Source organism: Danio rerio, chromosome 16 (assembly GCF_052040795.2).
Source record: "Danio rerio strain M-AB ecotype USA chromosome 16, GRCz13ab, whole genome shotgun sequence".
Taxonomy (NCBI): domain Eukaryota; kingdom Metazoa; phylum Chordata; class Actinopteri; order Cypriniformes; family Danionidae; genus Danio; species Danio rerio.
Window position 1 is genome coordinate 58,863,877 of NC_141036.1, and position 18,422 is coordinate 58,882,298.

Below are 18,422 nucleotides of genomic sequence, written 5' to 3' on the forward strand. Positions count from 1 at the left end.
TTTGATTGGAGGAACTGCTCTAAGCGTGTATTTTTCATGCAATGTTTGATACCGCACGGCGAATGAGAGAAAAAAACCCTCCGCATTTACCGGAAACATAGATGCACACGGCAGGTAGCGTCAGAAAGCTGCGTGTGTTATTCCGGTCACTAAATGCGGTGAAAATCCTACACGAGGTTAAAGTTTGGTTGTGGTGCTAACATGTTTACACTCGGTGCAATAGTTAACTTAGTTCGATACGAACAAACTGAATAAACAAAGAGCACTGGTCGCTCACTTACCAAATCTGTAGAGACAGGACAATCACCAGCAACTAGAGCCGCGTCTTTATTAAGAGGAGACTACAAGCGAATCCGGATCTCAGCGTTTGCAGATGAGAACAGCTCTCAGGTAAACAATAATCCTCCTTAGACACGTAAGTTATTGTTGTCGAGCGTCGCGTACACTGTTAATCCACACGTGACTCCAGCTGCGCTCTCACAGAGAGAAAATGAAAACAAAACTGAACTGCAGCAAACTATAAAAGCAACACTTCACGCTTGTTTTGCCAACACAACGTGGCGTCTCTGCCGTCTAAACAATATATATGGCTTTAAAATGGTTTGATTTATGTATTGTGTATACCTACATTGTTATAGCTTTTGTTAGTTTTATATTGGTTTATTTATTAATTGTGATTGTATTATACCCAATATTTGTAATTCTTTAAATGATTTCAATATAATTTAGGCTATTTTATCTAGATATGACACTATTGAGCCTACAAAAGTGGACACATAATTTGTAACGTTTTATGTCTTTGTTGTATTCATATTGTGTATTATCTCAAAAATAAATTAAAAAAGAAAGAAAGAAGCCGCTCGCGACATCAACAGAGCTGTCAAGTGAGCGCTCTTTTGCCCGGTCTCACACAGGCATGTAAACGCGCACATTCTTTGGAATAGCCTATCTTAAACTGACCAGCTATATGTTTTCTTTCCCTTATTTATTCATGTGTTTGCCGCATGTACTCGTGTGTGATCGGAAAACTAGTGTAATGACGGTATGTCATCTTTAACAGACTCTGGCAAAGTCCGCCTCTCCTTTCACTCCGCCCTGAAGCCCCAGCCTTCCCTCTTTGGCCCAAGTTATTTGGCGGGCCGAAAAAGGCCGACCGCTGGCCCTGAGAAAGCCCCGCTTTGGCCCGATTAGGCCTAGGAGTGACAGTGCAAACGTGACTGGCCTTGGCTCGCTCTGGCTCGCTCGCTTTCGGCGCGATAGTGGAAACACGGCTAATGATCCAAAACACAGCCAAGGAGACTCTCAGATGCTTTCAGAGAAAGAAAACCAAGCTGTCGAATGGCCCAGCCAATCACTGAAGTGGTTTTCGGTTTTTATCTTAATAAATCAAACTCAGTCTGTCAGGGTTCTGCCACTCTGGTCTTGTAAATTCTTGTTTTGGTGGCAGAACTCGGACACTACCCATGTCTGGTCCTGTTTCTGTCTCTGTGTGCGCGCGCGCCGTCGTGGGTGTACGCAGAGTGTGAGCGCTCCTGCTTGATGCGGCCGCGTCACTCAGACGCGTGCGCTCTTGTACTCGTGTTTGTGTTTTCGTCTGTCAGCAGCGTGGTGTTTCATTCCCAGCGTCTCAGTCTTGTTGGTTTCGGTTTTGGTCGGCGCTGGGATGAAGCATGCACGCTGCGTGTGTGAGCGCACGGTGAGTGTTTTCATTCATCGTGTGCTCGTGTCTTGCGTCTTTTGTCAAAGCACGTGGCTCGGTGTTTACATTGTGGTCACGTGTTTTTGTCGTGTGCTTCAGTGTTGTGTTATGTGAGCGCATGGCTTGTATTGTCTCTCTGTGTCATGCGCTCTCTCGTCTATTGTCTAGTCCCACCCTCCTTGTTTACTCATTATTAGTTTGTCATGTTCACCTGTGTGTCAATTTACTTTTTGCCTTATAATCCCCCTCATGTTTTCAGTCCTTTGCCAGTTCGTCGTCTAAACTCCCCATGTGTTCCTGCTCTTGTCATGCAAGCCGTCAAGTCAAGTTTGTCAAGTTTGATTGTTTGTTAGTTAGTGTCATACTTATGTTTTTCCCCCTCGGGGTGGTTTTTGTTCTAATTTTGTTTTATTTTTATTATCAATAAATCCTCCTGTTTGCACTTGAGTCCTCGCTCCCTCATCCTTCCTGAACCCTGACACAGTCTGGAGGTTATGAATATCAGAAGAGTATACTTTATTGTCTACAACAAAGGAGAATTTTCAGGAGACCCCCAGTAGCATCTCTGTCTGAAAAATTCTGTCTCACTAATGTTCTGGCCTGCTTAAATACTCTTTTGCAACAGTTTTTTCCCTTTGTTCTACATATGTCACACAAGATCCCACCTAGTTTAACCCCTGACCCCAATTTCCACATAGGTTAACCCCTGACCCAAACCTGGTAACTATATAACCTATCTATTTCTTGTGATATGGTAATTCTTCTAATGGTATGCAAGTCTACAAGCAGATTATACACGTACAATTTGAATATATAGATTAACTTCGCACTTTAAAGAATATAAAATCCACTTCATCACCTGGTCCAATCCAATAGAGAATACAGAATAAGGGTGCTTTCACACCTACACTTTTGTTTCGGAACGTGTCTCGTTTGCCCAGTTAGCGCGGTTCGTTTGGCATATGTGAACAGGGCAATCGCGCTCTGTTCCGCGCCAAAGTAATCGCTCCGAGATCGCTTGAATGAGGTGGTCTCGGCTCGATTGAAACGAACCCTGGAGCGGTTCGATTGCAGTGAGAAAGCGATCCGATCCGAGCGCGGTTATATCACAGTGTTTTATAGATATGTAATAGGCTTACGGCTATATGAAGAGAGAATTATGAGTAGGGCGGGAAGTTTCGCGAGTCTCCGGATGCTCGCAAACGAGTGATGATCTCCCGGTAATCTCGCGTCTCTCTCCCAGTCCTCAAATAGGCATCGTCGCGCACCCTTCTCACCCCTCCCCACCGTGTCTCTCCTCAGACACGTCACGCGCGCACCCTGTCAATCACCACCAAACCACCACCTCTCCTGACAGCTGAGCGGGACACTGCAAAATAAACCCTGACACTCTGACCAATGTGAGGAGAGTTTACTCACACGTTTCTTGTTTTAGCTCTTTTGGTCCGTTTAGAAACTTTGCAGTGTGAAAGCAAACCGCTCCAAGAGCAAAGAGCAACAATGTAACAATTGTAATCTCTGTTTCGGAACAACTGAATCGATTCACAGGTGTGAAAGCACACTTAAGCTCAGATTTGATAGACGAGACCCACAGAACCATCAATATTTAGACACTCTGTTGAAGTCTGTAAGAAACTCACACCTGAGCAACGCATGAGGCTTCATTCTCCATATGAGAGGCGTCTTTAAGCTGCAGCGCCAATAAAAACTTTAATATAAAGTATTGCACACATTTTCAGTAGTTCAGCAGTTTTTTATGTTTGTATTGTTTGGGTTTTTACCAAAATCTAGCTCAATTCCATGTCAACAGCTCCTTTAGACATATTATTCCCAGGAAAAAAACATGACAACATGTTCAATGCTCATTTCCCCCACTCCAAATCATCCATTCATGTCTAAAGTTCTAGAAAAAAGTTGTCTGCCCAATTATGCTCCCTTCTACAGATGAACAATGCTCTTGAAGTCAACTTTCAGGTCTCATCATAGTACAGAAACCGCTCTAGTGAAAATAGATTTAGGCCCAATCCCATTTCTATTTTTGTACACCTTCCTCTTCCTCTTCCCCTTCTCCTTAAAACAGAGTGTGAAGGTAAAGGGCTTCAAAATTTACCCCTAAGAAATAGGACAGCACTACAGCACCTGCACACGTCATGTCATCGCAATCTCTGGCTTCATATGAGATCAGACGGTAACGACTGCTGTAGTGATTCCAGTTGCTTTGTTTTTTGGTGTTAATCTTCAGGACATCACTGAAGGCAACAATATCATGTTATCATAATGATCTAATGTGGCTCGTAACTGAAATAATAGAATAATAAATATAATCGATTATAAAATGATAGGCTCATAAATGTACTGTCCACTTACACAGTGGCCATATTCATCTAACACAAGAAAACACCATTAACATTATAGCAGACACTGTAAGCTCATTCCCAGCCTCTAGACTCTTCTGACAGCGAGTGTCATCGAGTGTCACATGTGATAGTTCGTTGTGGGTCTGCTATACAAGAGTTATTGATTATTAATGATTTGATTAGGACAGTAATGTCTGACTCTGCTTAGACTAAAGTCTCATCACTGAACAGAAATAATGTCCAGTATAGAATATAAAGTCCTGCTGCAGTGGAGACAGAATGAATATTGTGTCTGACTCCATCATGAGCTTGGAGGACTGCATCCATACATCTCTGACATGACTCACATCACTGATTAATAAAGTCATCCGGAATGAAGAAGAAAGCCTTCCTGCAGGACTCCCAGAGTTCATCAAGAGTCTTTGTGTTCATCTTCAACACCTCCTCCTTCATCTTACCCCAGACATGCACAATAATGTTCATGTTAAGAGAATTGGGACACCCCCACCCTTGGTTTTGCGCATTCACTTGAAGTTGTAGGAATGTCCCAATTCTCTTCTCTAAGGGGAAGGGCTAAGGGGTAGAATTGGGATTAGGCCTTACTCTTAAGCCGCCTCTCCCCTGCACATGACATTCCGACACGACTGTCACGATATGCCCACTTGTGGCAGTCGCACAGAGTTTTCAGTTTTGTTGTGCACCATGAGAGAGAAGCTGGTGTCCGAAATAAAGGAGTGCAAAATCAAGAGCCCTTGTTCTCTGTGCGTTCACCATGGTTGAATGAATGAACGAACGAATGAATGAATAATTGTATGAATGAATGAATAATTGAGTGAATGAATGAATAATTAAGTGAATGAATGAATAAATGAATAATTGAATGAATAAATAAATAAATTAAATAATTAATTAATAATTGAATGAATGAATGAATGAATGAATGAATGAATGAATCAATCAATGAATCAATCAATCAATCAATCAATCAATCAATCAATCAATCAATCAATCAATCAATCAATCAACCAATCAATTAAATGAATCAAATGAATCAAATGAATAAATAATTGAATGGATTAATGAATGAATGAATTAATTAATTAATAATTGAATTAATTAATTAATAAATGAATGAATGAATGAATAATTGAATGAATGAGTGAATTAATAAATAAATTAATTAATTAATAATTGAATGCATGAATGAATGAATGAATGAATAACTAATTGAATGAATGAATTAATTAATTAATTAATAATTGAATGAATAAATGAATAAATGAATTAATTAATTAATAATTGACTGAATGAATGAATGAATGAATTAATGAATGAATGAATAATTGAATGAATTAATTAATAAATGAATGAATGAATGAATAATTGAATTAATTAATAAATTAATTAATTAATTAATAATTGACTGAATGAATGAATGAATGAATGAATGAATGAATGAATGAATGAATGAATGAATGAATGAATGAATGAATACTACAAATGTATAGACCACTTAAAATTTTGGAGGAAATGTGGACACAACGTTAAATGTGACAGAACGGTGGCTCAGTGGTTAGCACTGTTGCTTCACAGCAAGAAATTCGCTGGTTTGAGTCCCAGCTGGGTCAGTTGGTGGTTCTGTGTGGAGTTTGCGTGTTCTCCCCGTGTTGGCGTGGGTTTCCTTCGGATGCTCCGGTGTCCCCCACAGTCCAAACACATGCGCTATAGGGGGAATTGATGAACTAAATGTATGTGTGTGTGTGTGTGTGTGTGTGTGTGTGTTTGTGTGTGTGTGTGTGTGTGTGTGTGTGTGTGTGTGTGTGTGTGTGTGTGTGTGTGTGTGTGTGTGTGTGTGTGTGTGTGTGTGTGTGTGTGTGTGTGTGTGTGTGTGTGTGTGTGTGAGAATCTGAATGAGTGTGTATGGTTGTACTGGGTTGCAGCTGGAAGGGTATCTGCTGCATAAAACATATGCTGGAATAGTTGGAGGTTCATTCTGCTGTGGCAACCCCTGATGAATAAAAGAACTAAGCCAAAGGAAAATAAATGAATGAGTTTTAATTGATTTATTTTTTATTTAGAACTTCAGGGATCTTTTAGTTTTCAATAAAAAAATTAAATATAAAATAAATATTAATTTAATTTAAAGCACTTTATAAAAACTGACTGCAGATCCAAGATTAAAAAAACAAATACTGATAAATAAAATACAAAAAATAGACCTAAAAGTATCACTGTTCACAATGTATTTTGTAACTCCACAATATTATCATTAGAGTATAATGTTAGATAAATGTTTATTAACAGCTGATGATCAAGGTTAATTATATCCTGTTTTGGAAAAAAACGACTCAGAATGTGTGCCGTGTTGTGTAGTGTAAAGGTCTCTGGTGTGCAGTTACTCTGAAAAGGGTGTGAAAGATGACAAATTGTGGTTTGTTAGAATCAAAAGGCGTAACTTCTGCTAAAACCTGACTTTAACATGACTAATCTGACTGCATTAAACGCCGACATGAGCAGAAATATGATGAGCTTGTCAAAGCTTCATTATCAAAGTTTAAGTTAATATGAATTAATCACATTCAAACTGTAATAACAAGCTTCTGGATTTAATACATTTAGTCAAACTTTAGTATAATATAAGTGAATAATGTTGATGTGAGTAATGTTTTCTGTTCTAAGATTTGTGTCAAAAAATTATTGAAATAGAGATAAAATAAGTAACTGCATATTTTTCTTGCAAAACAAAATTAAAAGGTTTCATTAAAAAAAGAAGGTATAATATATTTAAAACAAGGTGTACATGGCAGCAGATGTACGTTAAATTAATCAAAGGTGACAGTAAATTTATTAAACCGCTGCATTACATACACAATAAGTATAAGAGACGTCTCCCAATTGCCCCCACACCCCTTCTTCTTTTATTTTCTTCTTATTTCATATTTATTTATTCATTTTAATATTTTTTATATAACACTTTAACACAATATATATTGTTTTAAACTGTGCAAATGTCCTTTTTTTTCCCTTTCTCCCTAATCTTTTAAGTATCCATCTGTATCCTCACTGATTATTTCTGATGTATCTCTGATTTGTGTTGTGTTCTAATAAAAAAACAGTTTAAAAAAAGATGACAGTAAAAACATTTGATACAACACATTCAGTTTCAAATAAGCTGTTTCTTAAGACTAAATTCATCAAATAATACCTAAAGGTAGAAATATATCAATATTTTCAACATTTATATTAATTATAAATATTCCTGGATCATCAAAATCATCATATTAGTGGGATTTCTGGAGGATTATGTGACTGGAATAATTCTGATGATTATTCACATTCAAAACACCTATTTTTAATGTTAATAATAATCAGAATATATTAAAATATATATGTAGTGTACATAGAAGCAGTGTATATATTGTACACTATATATATTTGACACTATATATCCAATAGTGTCCAATATATTGTACAATATATACACTGCTTATCCACGTGTATATATATATATATATATATATATATATATATATATATATATATATGGCAATCTCAGTTGTAAGAGCAACAAATAATAAAAAAATAAACTTGACTTCTAGTTGATCATTTAGAGGGTGGATTTCTCTGCTGAATCATCTGTTGATCTGCAATCATCACCAATACTGCAGAAGACCTACTGGAACCAGCATGGAGACAAGATTCTCATAGAAATCAGTCAAGTTTGGTGAAGAAAACATCATGGTTTGGGGTTCATTCAGTATGGGGGCGTGCGAGAGATCTGCAGAGTGGATCATCAACATCAACAGCCTGAGGTATCAAGACATCTGTGCTGCCCATTACATTACAAACCACAGGAGAGGGACAATTCTCCAGCAGGATAGCGCTCCTCCTCATACTTCAGCCTCCACATCAAAGCTCCTGAAAGCAGAGAAGGTCAAGCTGCTCCAGGATTGGCCAGCCCAGTCACCAGACATGAACATTATTGAGCATGTCTGGGGTAAGATGAAGGAGAAGCGTTGAAGATGAACACAAAGACTCTTGATGAACTCTGGGAGTCCTGCTGAACGCTTTCTTCTTCATTCCAGATGACTTTATTAATCAGTGATGTGAGTCATGTCAGAGATGTATGGATGCAGTCCTCCAAGCTCATGATGGAGTCAGACACAATATTCATTCTGTCTCCACTGCAGCAGGACTTTATATTCTATACTGGACATTATTTCTGTTCAGTGATGAGACTTTAGTCTAAGCAGAGTCAGACATTACTGTCCTAATCAAATCAGTCATAATCAAGACATGATCAGATTTTATTGTGCTCAAATAAGCAAAACCTATAGGTCTTTACCTTTCATATGAGCCACTTCTGACACCAAATGATCCACTAGAAGTCAACTTATTTGCTGTTCCTAAAGCTTGGATAGGCGACAAGACTTTTGTCAGGTAGTGTGTGTATATATAAGACAAATAGATTGTAATTATACATAAAAAATGATCATATAATAATAGGTGTGATTAACATTATCGTTTTGAACAGGAAGAGGAACTGCTTTGAATCACACTCTAATAATACTCGTCAGCAGAGAAAGAGTTTTAGTCTTGTGAACACTCTGCCCAGTGAAACCACAGTCTTTCTGGCCCTCAGAGTTTCCACTGGTGAACTAAAGACACCATAGCAGAGTGCGAAAGAGAGAGGGGCCACTTCCTGTTTCATACTTCCTGTCTGTTTATGAACACATTCAGCACACCACACACTCTATTATCATAGATACACTCAACTATATATGAAGATCCACACCGCTGCTTTCATACTGCTTTCATATACCACTTCCTGTATATTTTTCCCAATTTCTGTTTAACGGAGAGAAGATTTATTAAACACATTTCTAATCATAATAGTTTTAATAACTCATCTCCAATAACTGATTTATTTTATCTTTACCATGATGACAGCACATAATATTCAATTCAATTCAATTCAGCTTTATTTGTATAGCGCTTTTACAATGTAGATTGTGTCAAAGCAGCTTCACATAAATGGTCATAGTAACTGGAACAGTGTGGTTCAGTAACTGGAACAGTGTGGTTCAGGTTTTAGTGTTTAAGTTCAGTTCAGTTCAGTTTAGCTCAGTTCAGTGTGATTTATTCATTACTGAGAGTTCAAACACTGAAGAGCAAATTCATCGATGCGTAGCTCTACCAATCCTGAACCATGTGAGGCAGTGGCGACAGCGGAGAGGGAAAAAAACTTCACCTCATAGGAGTGAAGAAAAAAAACCTTGAGAGAACCAGACTCAGTTGGGCACGACCATTTTAATTTCTCCGCTGGCCAAAAGTCTTGTGCAGAGCTTCAGTCGCCGTGGTGGAGGCTGGAAGATGGCCTCAGCGAAGACTCGTCTGTCCCTGGAGCGTGGCTGGAATCAGACTCATGTTCTCCACTCCCCACGACCATCAGCGCAGCAGCAGCTCAGGATACGGCCTGGTCCCGGATATGGAAACCTTGGGATCCTCACGTCACTGGTCTTGGATCCAATCAGTGACTCCGCATAATCTAAGGACCTCGGGATGAGTATCCCCAGGTGAAAATAGAGAATAAAGAGAATAATTAGCGTAGCTGCTGTTCATAGTGTATATAAGCAAGATGCAGAAGCCAGTGTGGAACCCGCTAGGTGATGCATTGAGTGTATGCTTTACTAAACAGATAGATCTTTAATCTAGTTTGGAACTGGGAGAGTGTGTCTGAGCCTCGGACGTTATCAGGAAGGCTATTCCAGAGTGTAGGAGCCATGAAAGAGAAGGCTCGACCTCCTTTACTTGATTTTTGCTATTCTAGGTACTACCAGAAGCCTTGAGTTTTGAGATCTTAAAGAGCGAGTTGGATTGTAGCGAGACAGAAGGTTGGTTAGATAAACAGGAGCTAGATTATTTAGAGCTTTATAGGTGAGAAGTAATATTTTAAATTCAATACGAAACTTAACAGGCAGCCAGTGTAATATTTGACTAGATATTCTTCAAGACACTAGTATTCAGCTTAAAGTGACATTTAAAGGCTTAACTAGGGTAATTAGGGTAAAGTTAGGGTAATTAGGCAAGTCATTGTATAACAGTGGTTTGTTCTCGAGACATTACAAAACTAATATTGCTTAAGGGGTCTAATAATATTGACCTTAAAATGGCCTTTAAAAAAATTAAAAACTGCTTTTATTCTAGCCGAAATAAAACAAATAAGACTTTCACCAGAAGCAAAAATATTATAGGAAATACTGTGAAAAATTCCTGAATCTGTTCAACTTCATTTGGGAAATATTAGAAAAAGAAATTCACAAGAGGACGAATAATTCTGACATCAACTGTATGTAGAAATACATAAATATACATATTTTTAATTGTTTATGTTTAAGGAAAAAAATGATCGGGGATGTTTGATTTTTTTATTAAGTATTTAAAATAAAAGCATTTATTTGATTTATCATTAATCGTGTGAAACACTTTGATGCATATATAATGAATAAAAGTATCATTCTTTTTCCCTTACTTTATTTTTATGCCAAGTATAGATGTCATTGTTTATACAGATATTCATTCATTCATTTTCCTTCGGCTTAGTCTCTTTATTCATCAGGGGTCACTATTATCCACCATATGTTTTACACAGCGGATGACCTTCCAGCTGCAATCCAGTACTGGGAAACTGTCACATTTACACACACACTCATACACTACGGCCAGTTTAGTTCATCAGTTCCCCTATAGTGCATGTGTTTGGACTGTGGGGGAAACCGGAGAACCCGGAGGCAACCTCCCGTTCTCCCTCAGGAGGCCAATACGGAAGTAACTGAAACTGCAATTCATCGAAATTCCACTAGTCCTGGCTCCATAATAGAGCAAAATTTAATTGAGCCCACTGTTAGAATGGCCAACTTTACAGCAGAAAAAAAGGTGTTTACAGCCTGCTACAAAGAACCATTTTGGTTAATACAGCTAATATTACCCTTCATGACAACTGTGAGGGGGGTGAATTTTTTTATAACTCATCAGTTTCCTTTATATTAAGTTATATTAAGTTTGCATAATTAAGGGCGTGGCCACTTGATTGACAGTTAGGTCTTGCTGGTCGCCGTCACGTCACCTCAGCTGATTCCAGCAGATTAGCCACTGATTTCAGCATATTCATCATATTTTTGTTTTGTTCTATGTGGCTTTACACAGTCAGTTGCCTTTTGGGATTATATCATACTATTATTAGATGATATGGCATGCTGTGTGCACTTAATGGTGCTCACAAACCATTCACGTGGCCTCCGTTTCCCATGTGAGTAAAGTTATATACTTGTAAACCATCTCTATACATGTATTTGTTTTATTTAAGATCATTTATCATTTATAATGTTCTTTAGAGCTGTAATGCACTGAAGAATCTGACAGACTGATTAGCTGTGGACTGTAGATCAGTCATCTGAAGCGTTGTCATACAGTGTTATGCTGAATTTCATCAATAGTCTTGCATTAACTAACACAGACTATATCTGAAGTGTTTGGAAGTAATTTGCGTTTTCCTCCTGTGGGAAAACATCATAAGAACAATGTTTAGCGGCTCGATGTGTTATAGCAGTGTTTTTAAAAGTCTAAACACTTTATTGATATAGTGTACAGCCAAGCACAAGTGGTCAGAACACAAACGAGTCGCAGGTGATGAAGTATTAAGCGTTCTCCCAAAGTAAAGTGTGTCTAAGCCAGGTCCAAGCCAGGTCTGTAGCTCCGCCTCACTCTCCGCCTCTTTGCCCTTGTTTGGTATCCCCCCGTGAGTGCGATGACAAGCAAACAAAATTGCGACGGTTGGCCCCGCCTACTTGTGGTTTCTTTTGCGCTCTTTAGAAACCTACGGGTGACGTCACAAACACCCATATATTTTACAGTCTATGGGGAGAACATGCAAACTCCACATAGAAATGCCAACTGGCTCAGCCGGGACTCAAACCAGCGACCTTCTTGCTGTAAGGCCACAGTGCTAACCACTGAGCCACCGTGTCGCTTTATTCATATTGTTTAATAGTTTAATGGAAACTCATGTTTGTGTTTCGTCTGTGTGTGTATAAATTAAATGTGTGTGTGTTTTTTTAATGCAATCTCATGCATGTAGTGTGTGTGTTGGTGTCAATGTATAAATATATAATGTGTGTGTGTGTGTGCGCGTGTGTTCAATATTAACTCCTTTATGTGTTGTGTGCAGTCAATGAGAGTAAATAAATGTAATGCAAATGTGTGCGTGTGTATGATGTGATGTGTTTAATTCGTGTGTGTGCTGTGTGCAGTTGGCGAGAGCGTGGAGAGCTCGTCGTCTCAGTGCACGTCGAGCGACAGCATCAGTAATCTGAGCATCATCACCGTCCAGCATCATCCGGCTCTGCTGATGGAGAAGGACAGCAGTGACGGAGGCTCGTGTGTGTGTACACCATCACCATCACCTTCACCACCCACAGCATCCAGCAGCGTCCTCTATCACACAGAGCAGGAGCTGCAGACGCCGAGCACTAACTACATCACTGCGGTGAGAAACACACACACACACACAGTCATAATTACACATCTGACCTCTTCCAAAACCAGCAACAATCAAGAATGCATGATTATCTGCTGTCATGGCTTTGCAATCAATAAATGTGATTATAAAGCAAGCCAATGGAGCCAAAACAGCACCAGCATAACCAAAGACGAGTCAATTTACGAGTTTTTTTTTTTAAATTCCAAAGCGTTTTCCCAAAATATGTGTCAAAATAGGATTTGTCAGCAGAAATCATCACTGTGTCTCGTTCTCCAGCAGTGTTTTCATCTCATTTCATGTGCCGTGTTTGTTTCAGCAGAGCCAGGCGTCTCCTGGTCTGTTAGGCCTGTCCACTCTGGTCTGAATCAAACACTTCAGTAAGTAACTGGTGTGATTCCTGACGCTTGCTCTTTTTAAAGGGACACTTCAGACAGAACTGAACATTTCCTCATCATTCACTCGTGTGGCTCTAAAGATCTGTTGAACACAAAATAAGATATTTTGAAGAATGTTGCAAATAGCAGCTAGTAGCTTTGATTCCATCCACCAAAATGATTAGAAATTAGAAAACTATTTTCCTTTTTTCCAAATATTTCCTAAATTATGTTGAAAAGATTTACGAAATTTTCACAGTATTTCCTACAATATTTTTTCCTCTGGAGAAAGTCTTTTTTGTTTTATTTCGGCTAGAATAAAAGCAGTTTTTAATTTTTTATTAAACATTTTAAGGTCAATATTATTACCCCCTTTAAGCTATATATTGTTTTCAATAGTCTACAGAACAAACCACTGTTATACAAAAACTTGCCTAATTACCCTAACCTGCCTAGTTAACCTAATTAAGCTGTATAGAAGTGTCTGGAAGAATATCTAGTCAAATATTATTTACTGTCATCATGGCAAAGATAAAATAAATCAGTTTTTAGAAACGAATTATTAAAGCTATTATGCTTAGAAATGTGTTGAACAAATCTTCTCCCTGTTAAACAGAAATTGGGGCTGGAAAATAAATTCTGACTTCAACTGTATATATATATATATATATATATATATATATATATATATATATATATATATATATATATATATATATATATATATATATATATATATATATATATATATATATGTATAATGTATCAATTACATATTATATATATATATATATATATATATATATATATATATATATATATATATATATATATATATATATATGTATATGTATGTGTATATATATATATATATATATATATATATATATGTTTCATTTTTGGGTGCACTGTCGCTTTAATGCACGAGTCTGGCGCTGATGTTTGGGCTGCATGTGTGTGCAGGGCTTTAAGAGACCTGCTGGTGCTTGCTGTTATTTTCAGCTCAGTGTGCATGTGTGGATATTAGGGCTGAACAATATGTGACTTCAGCATATTGATATTGTGTTGTGTGCATATACAATAGACTGATCACAGATGTTTAATGTTGAGTTAGGATTATACACACTGCAAAAAAAAAAATGCTTTAGTTGTCTTGTTCTAGTCCAAATATCTAAAAAAGATTCTTAAATCAACAAGCTTTTTCTGAACAATATAAAAATATTGGCTTGCTTTCAATAATAGAGTCAAAATGAAGTGAGTTTTTACTTAAAGCAAGCATTGTAATCTGCCAATAATTTAGTTTTTCCTTTTGACGTATTATTATTTTGCTTGCCGCATTGGCAGGTTATTTGGCTTGTTTAAAGGAAAAACTCACATCATTTTGGCTCATTACTTTTAAAGAGCCCATATTATGGGTTTTTGAAAATTCCCCTCCATGTAGTGTGTAACACAGCTCTAAGTGAAGCGAAGTATCCAGCTAAGGCTTAAATCTGTAAGAATACAGTGTTTAAAACGGTTGATTCATCTATAAAAGAGTCGACTCATAGTGCTTCAAACGAGTCGCCTTGATACCGACTCATTAGGTGTTTCGCCATGACGTACGAACGAAACCAAGTTATTCACGTGCACGCGCAAACCCGGGAGATTTCAAACCTGAGGCCCCGCCCTCTGACGCAGAAACCCAGACACACACACACACACACAAACACACGCACACCCACAAACACACGCACACAAACATGCCGGTCGATTGAAGTCACACTGCAGATGGATATATTGAGTCTCTACCCAAAGATGAAACCTCAGCATTATAACCAAGCAGTTGGAAACTTCTGGAAGCTACATGCTACAAAGAATACTTCATCTGAGTTTGTTAAAGGAAGGATCAGTAAAGAGTAACTGATGGACGTCAGGATGGGTTTCTTCCATTTCTCAAGTGTAAGTACGTGCGGTTAAAGTTGTTGCCTCGTTTACTCTTGCTTGCAAATGTATTTAGTTGTGATTTGTTACTTGTAACCGCGTGTACTGTATCAGGTTAACTGGATATTTGATCTTATCGCGTGCAAAGTCACGTTAAAAACGCGACGCGTGCTGTTTGTTTATGGAGCTCCATGCTAGAGTTCTGCTCCCGCGATTTATTCGGAAATTTATTCCCGCGCCGCAGAAATCTGGTGCGGGGACAGCCGCGGGAATAAATTTCCGAATAAATCGCGGGAGCGGTCGGTAACGGGTTTAATTTGGGACGGGAGCGGGCTGTCTAGCAATATCACGGATATTGCTATGCGAATTAGAAAGAGAGAGTCTGCGTGGTGCTTGTGTGTGTGTTAGTGCGCACGCGCGCGTATGAGAGAGAGAGAGAGAGAGAGAGAGAGAGAGAGAGAGAACGAACGAACGAACGAACGAACGAACGACAGCTTGGCTGTCTGGACTGTATACTGGGTGATTTTTGGTTGTGTTCTCCGCTCTAGCGGGATCGGGCGCGGCGGGCAGAAAACGGAGCGGGTTCTCAGGCTAAAACCTGGCGGGTGCGGGCGGAAGCGGGAGCGTTGTCATCCGGAGGTGTGTGTGTGTTTTTGTGTGTGTGTGGTATGGCCAGTACACGACTGTCTCCTTCGTTCGGTTATCCGTGGCACTATCCACTCGCCATAGTGTGGCAGCTAAAATCCACGTCTACACTATCGAGCGTGTATGAACTGTGATTACTTTTTAAATTGCTGATTAGCTATTGGCCATTTCCCTCTCTGACTGAAGGCAGTCGACCAATCGCGACAGACTGTCATCGGTCCAATCAGCGCAGATTAGCTTCGCGCTAAGGAGGGGTTTGGGAACAAATGAATCACTGGACGATTCATACAGGAGTCGCTGGGATAATTAGGTAAAAATAAATGCAGATTATAAGACCATGAAAGTGTTTTTTGACCTTGCATGCATATTAGACTGTTGTTGGAGACCCTTACAACCAGGATATGACCCTATTTCATGTATAATATGGGCTCTTTAATATGTTTATCTTGTCTAAAGTGAAGTTTCATAAACTAATTTCGAGAGGAGCACGTGATATGATTGTGCACCGCTGGCCACTCATCCGTAATCAGTAATAATCCAATCAGAGTGATCCTAGCTTAACATAAATGGATCACTTTCTCCTTATTGCACTATCTTCGTTTTGGAGGAATCCCCCCTTCCACCCCATCTCCTCCTTTTTCTCCCCTTTCTAAAGGGGGAGCGATCGAGACCTACCTGATCTCGGATCTCCTGATATGCTTCTAGACCGGGTGGGAGCCCTGGGCTCAAATATCTCCGAGCTCAGGGTTCTCTCCTGGGACAGCATGCCAAACCTGCTATAAATGCCAAGCATATCTAAGTGGGAACTCTTGAAATGCTTCTTGGGTTTAAGAATAGTCAGATATTTGGACTAGAAGACAAAAGCTTTAAGTAAGATAAGCATTTTTGCAGTGCACAGTTCAGAATATATGTGGAGTCATGACCAAATTCAATCATAATAAAGTGAAAGTTTATTATTTGCATGTGTTTTAAGGACTGTGGACATTTTAGGAGAGTTTAAAGCACTCAGGCACAATAAATTAAAACATTTGTATATTTAATAAAGATTAATTTCATTTAATAATTCATAGAATTAAGACTTTTGATGGTCATTTTACATGTGATTGTTGAATTTCAGTACCTGAATACTGTTAGACCCTTCAGAAAACCATAAAGCACTGTTAATTTTATTTGTATGCTTGCTCTATTGACTACACTCTACCTGACAGAAGTCTTGTTGTGGATCCCAGTTGTAAGATCAACAAATAATAACTGGACTTCTAGTTGATGATGTGTAAAAGTGTCAGAAGGTGGATTTCTCTGCTGAATCATCTGTTGATCTGCATCCCAATCATCACCAATACTGCAGAAGACCTACTGGAACCAGCATAGAGCCAAGATTCTCACAGAAATCAGTCAAGTTTGGTGAAGAAAACATCATGGTTTGGGGTTCATTCAGTATGGGGGCGTGCGAGAGATCTGCAGAGTGGATCATCAACATCAACAGCCTGAGGTATCAAGACATCTGTGCTGCCCATTACATTACAAACCACAGGAGAGGGACAATTCTCCAGCAGGATAGCGCTCCTCCTCATACTTCAGCCTCCACATCAAAGCTCCTGAAAGCAAAGAAGGTCAAGCTGCTCCAGGATTGGCCAGCCCAGTCACCAGACATGAACATTATTGAGCATGTCTGGGGTAAGATGAAGGAGGAGGCGTTGAAGATGAACACAAAGACTCTTGATGAACTCTGTGAGTCCTGCTGAAGGCTTTCTTCTTCATTCCAGATGACTTTATTAATCAGTGATTTGAGTCATGTCAGAGATGTATGGATGCAGTCCTCCAAGCTCATGATGGAGTCAGACACAATATTCATTCTGTCTCCACTGCAGCAGGACTTTATATTCTATACTGGACATTATTTCTGTTCAGTGATGAGACTTTAGTCTAAGCAGAGTCAGACATCAGTGTCCTAATGAAATCATTAATAATCAAGACATGATCAGATTTTATTGTGCTCAAATAAGCAAAATCTAGAGGCCTTTACCTTTCATATGAGCCACTTCTGACACCAAATGATCAACTAGAAGTCAACTTATTATTTGCTGTTGTTAAAACTTGGATAGGCGACAAGACTTTTGTTTTTGGTCCACAACAAAATCATCTTAATCAATGTAAAATCATATATATTTTTCTGAATAGAGCTATTATTTGAGTCATTCAACTCGACATTCAACAGTTTAACAAAGTGACTTTTATTGAAATTTTACTAGTTTGAAATAATATAATGTATAAGAAATAATAATATCTTGAGAAATATGTCTGTAAAATAGCAGTAAATGTGCTGCAGTTTATTCCAAGGTGTGTGTAGCCTAATATACAACACCAACCCAGACAGTATAGCACTGCAGACTATTACAGATGTTCACAAAAGTCACTTTTCCAAACTTTTCAAGATTAAAAGTTGTTGGAAGAAAGATCAAGGTCTCATAATGCAATCCATAAAATAAATCACAAAATGCGGAAAACTGCGAATGTAGGGATCTTTTCACAGTGTATAATCACCCGTATGCATGACAGATTTATTGCATGTGAAGCAGTAATGCTAAAGTGTTGTTTGGGTCAGAATGATGTGATGATCAGCAGATATGTGTGTGTGTTTATTCACACGACACACACTGCAGTTTCACAGCTACTGGACGCATTGATTTGTAATTACGCTAAAGGTTTGAGACGAGGTGTGAAGATGAATTAAATCATTTTCCATTACAGCTTTTATTCCCATCACACAGCACAAACCAGAGCTGTGAGATAAACAGTGCAGTGTGTAATGTGGAAAAAATGTCATTAAATTGAGTAATCTGTTTTCCTTGCTTGCGATGTCACTTTAGGTAAGTGAAAATGTTGTG

General features: G+C 38.6%; 2 protein-coding genes across 13 annotated transcripts in view; both read left to right on the plus strand.

Annotated features, from left to right (window-relative positions):
- The window catches only part of smpd5 (sphingomyelin phosphodiesterase 5), a 706,732-nt gene that overhangs the window by 399,448 nt on the left and 288,862 nt on the right, over positions 1-18,422 (plus strand). The gene's annotated exons all lie outside the window — the stretch shown is intronic.
- The window catches only part of plekhg4b (pleckstrin homology domain containing, family G (with RhoGef domain) member 4B), a 156,847-nt gene that overhangs the window by 136,267 nt on the left and 2,158 nt on the right, over positions 1-18,422 (plus strand). For 5 of the 12 annotated variants that reach the window (XM_087284862.1, XM_087284864.1, XM_087284863.1 and 2 more), the window contains one exon: positions 12,366-12,601. In XM_087284862.1, coding sequence (XP_087140988.1) covers positions 12,366-12,601 — 236 coding nt within the window. Of the gene's footprint in view, positions 1-12,365; positions 12,602-12,911; positions 12,973-18,422 lie in introns of all 12 variants that reach the window. The other 7 variants (XM_087284857.1, XM_087284859.1, XM_087284858.1 and 4 more) reach the window with 2 other exon arrangements.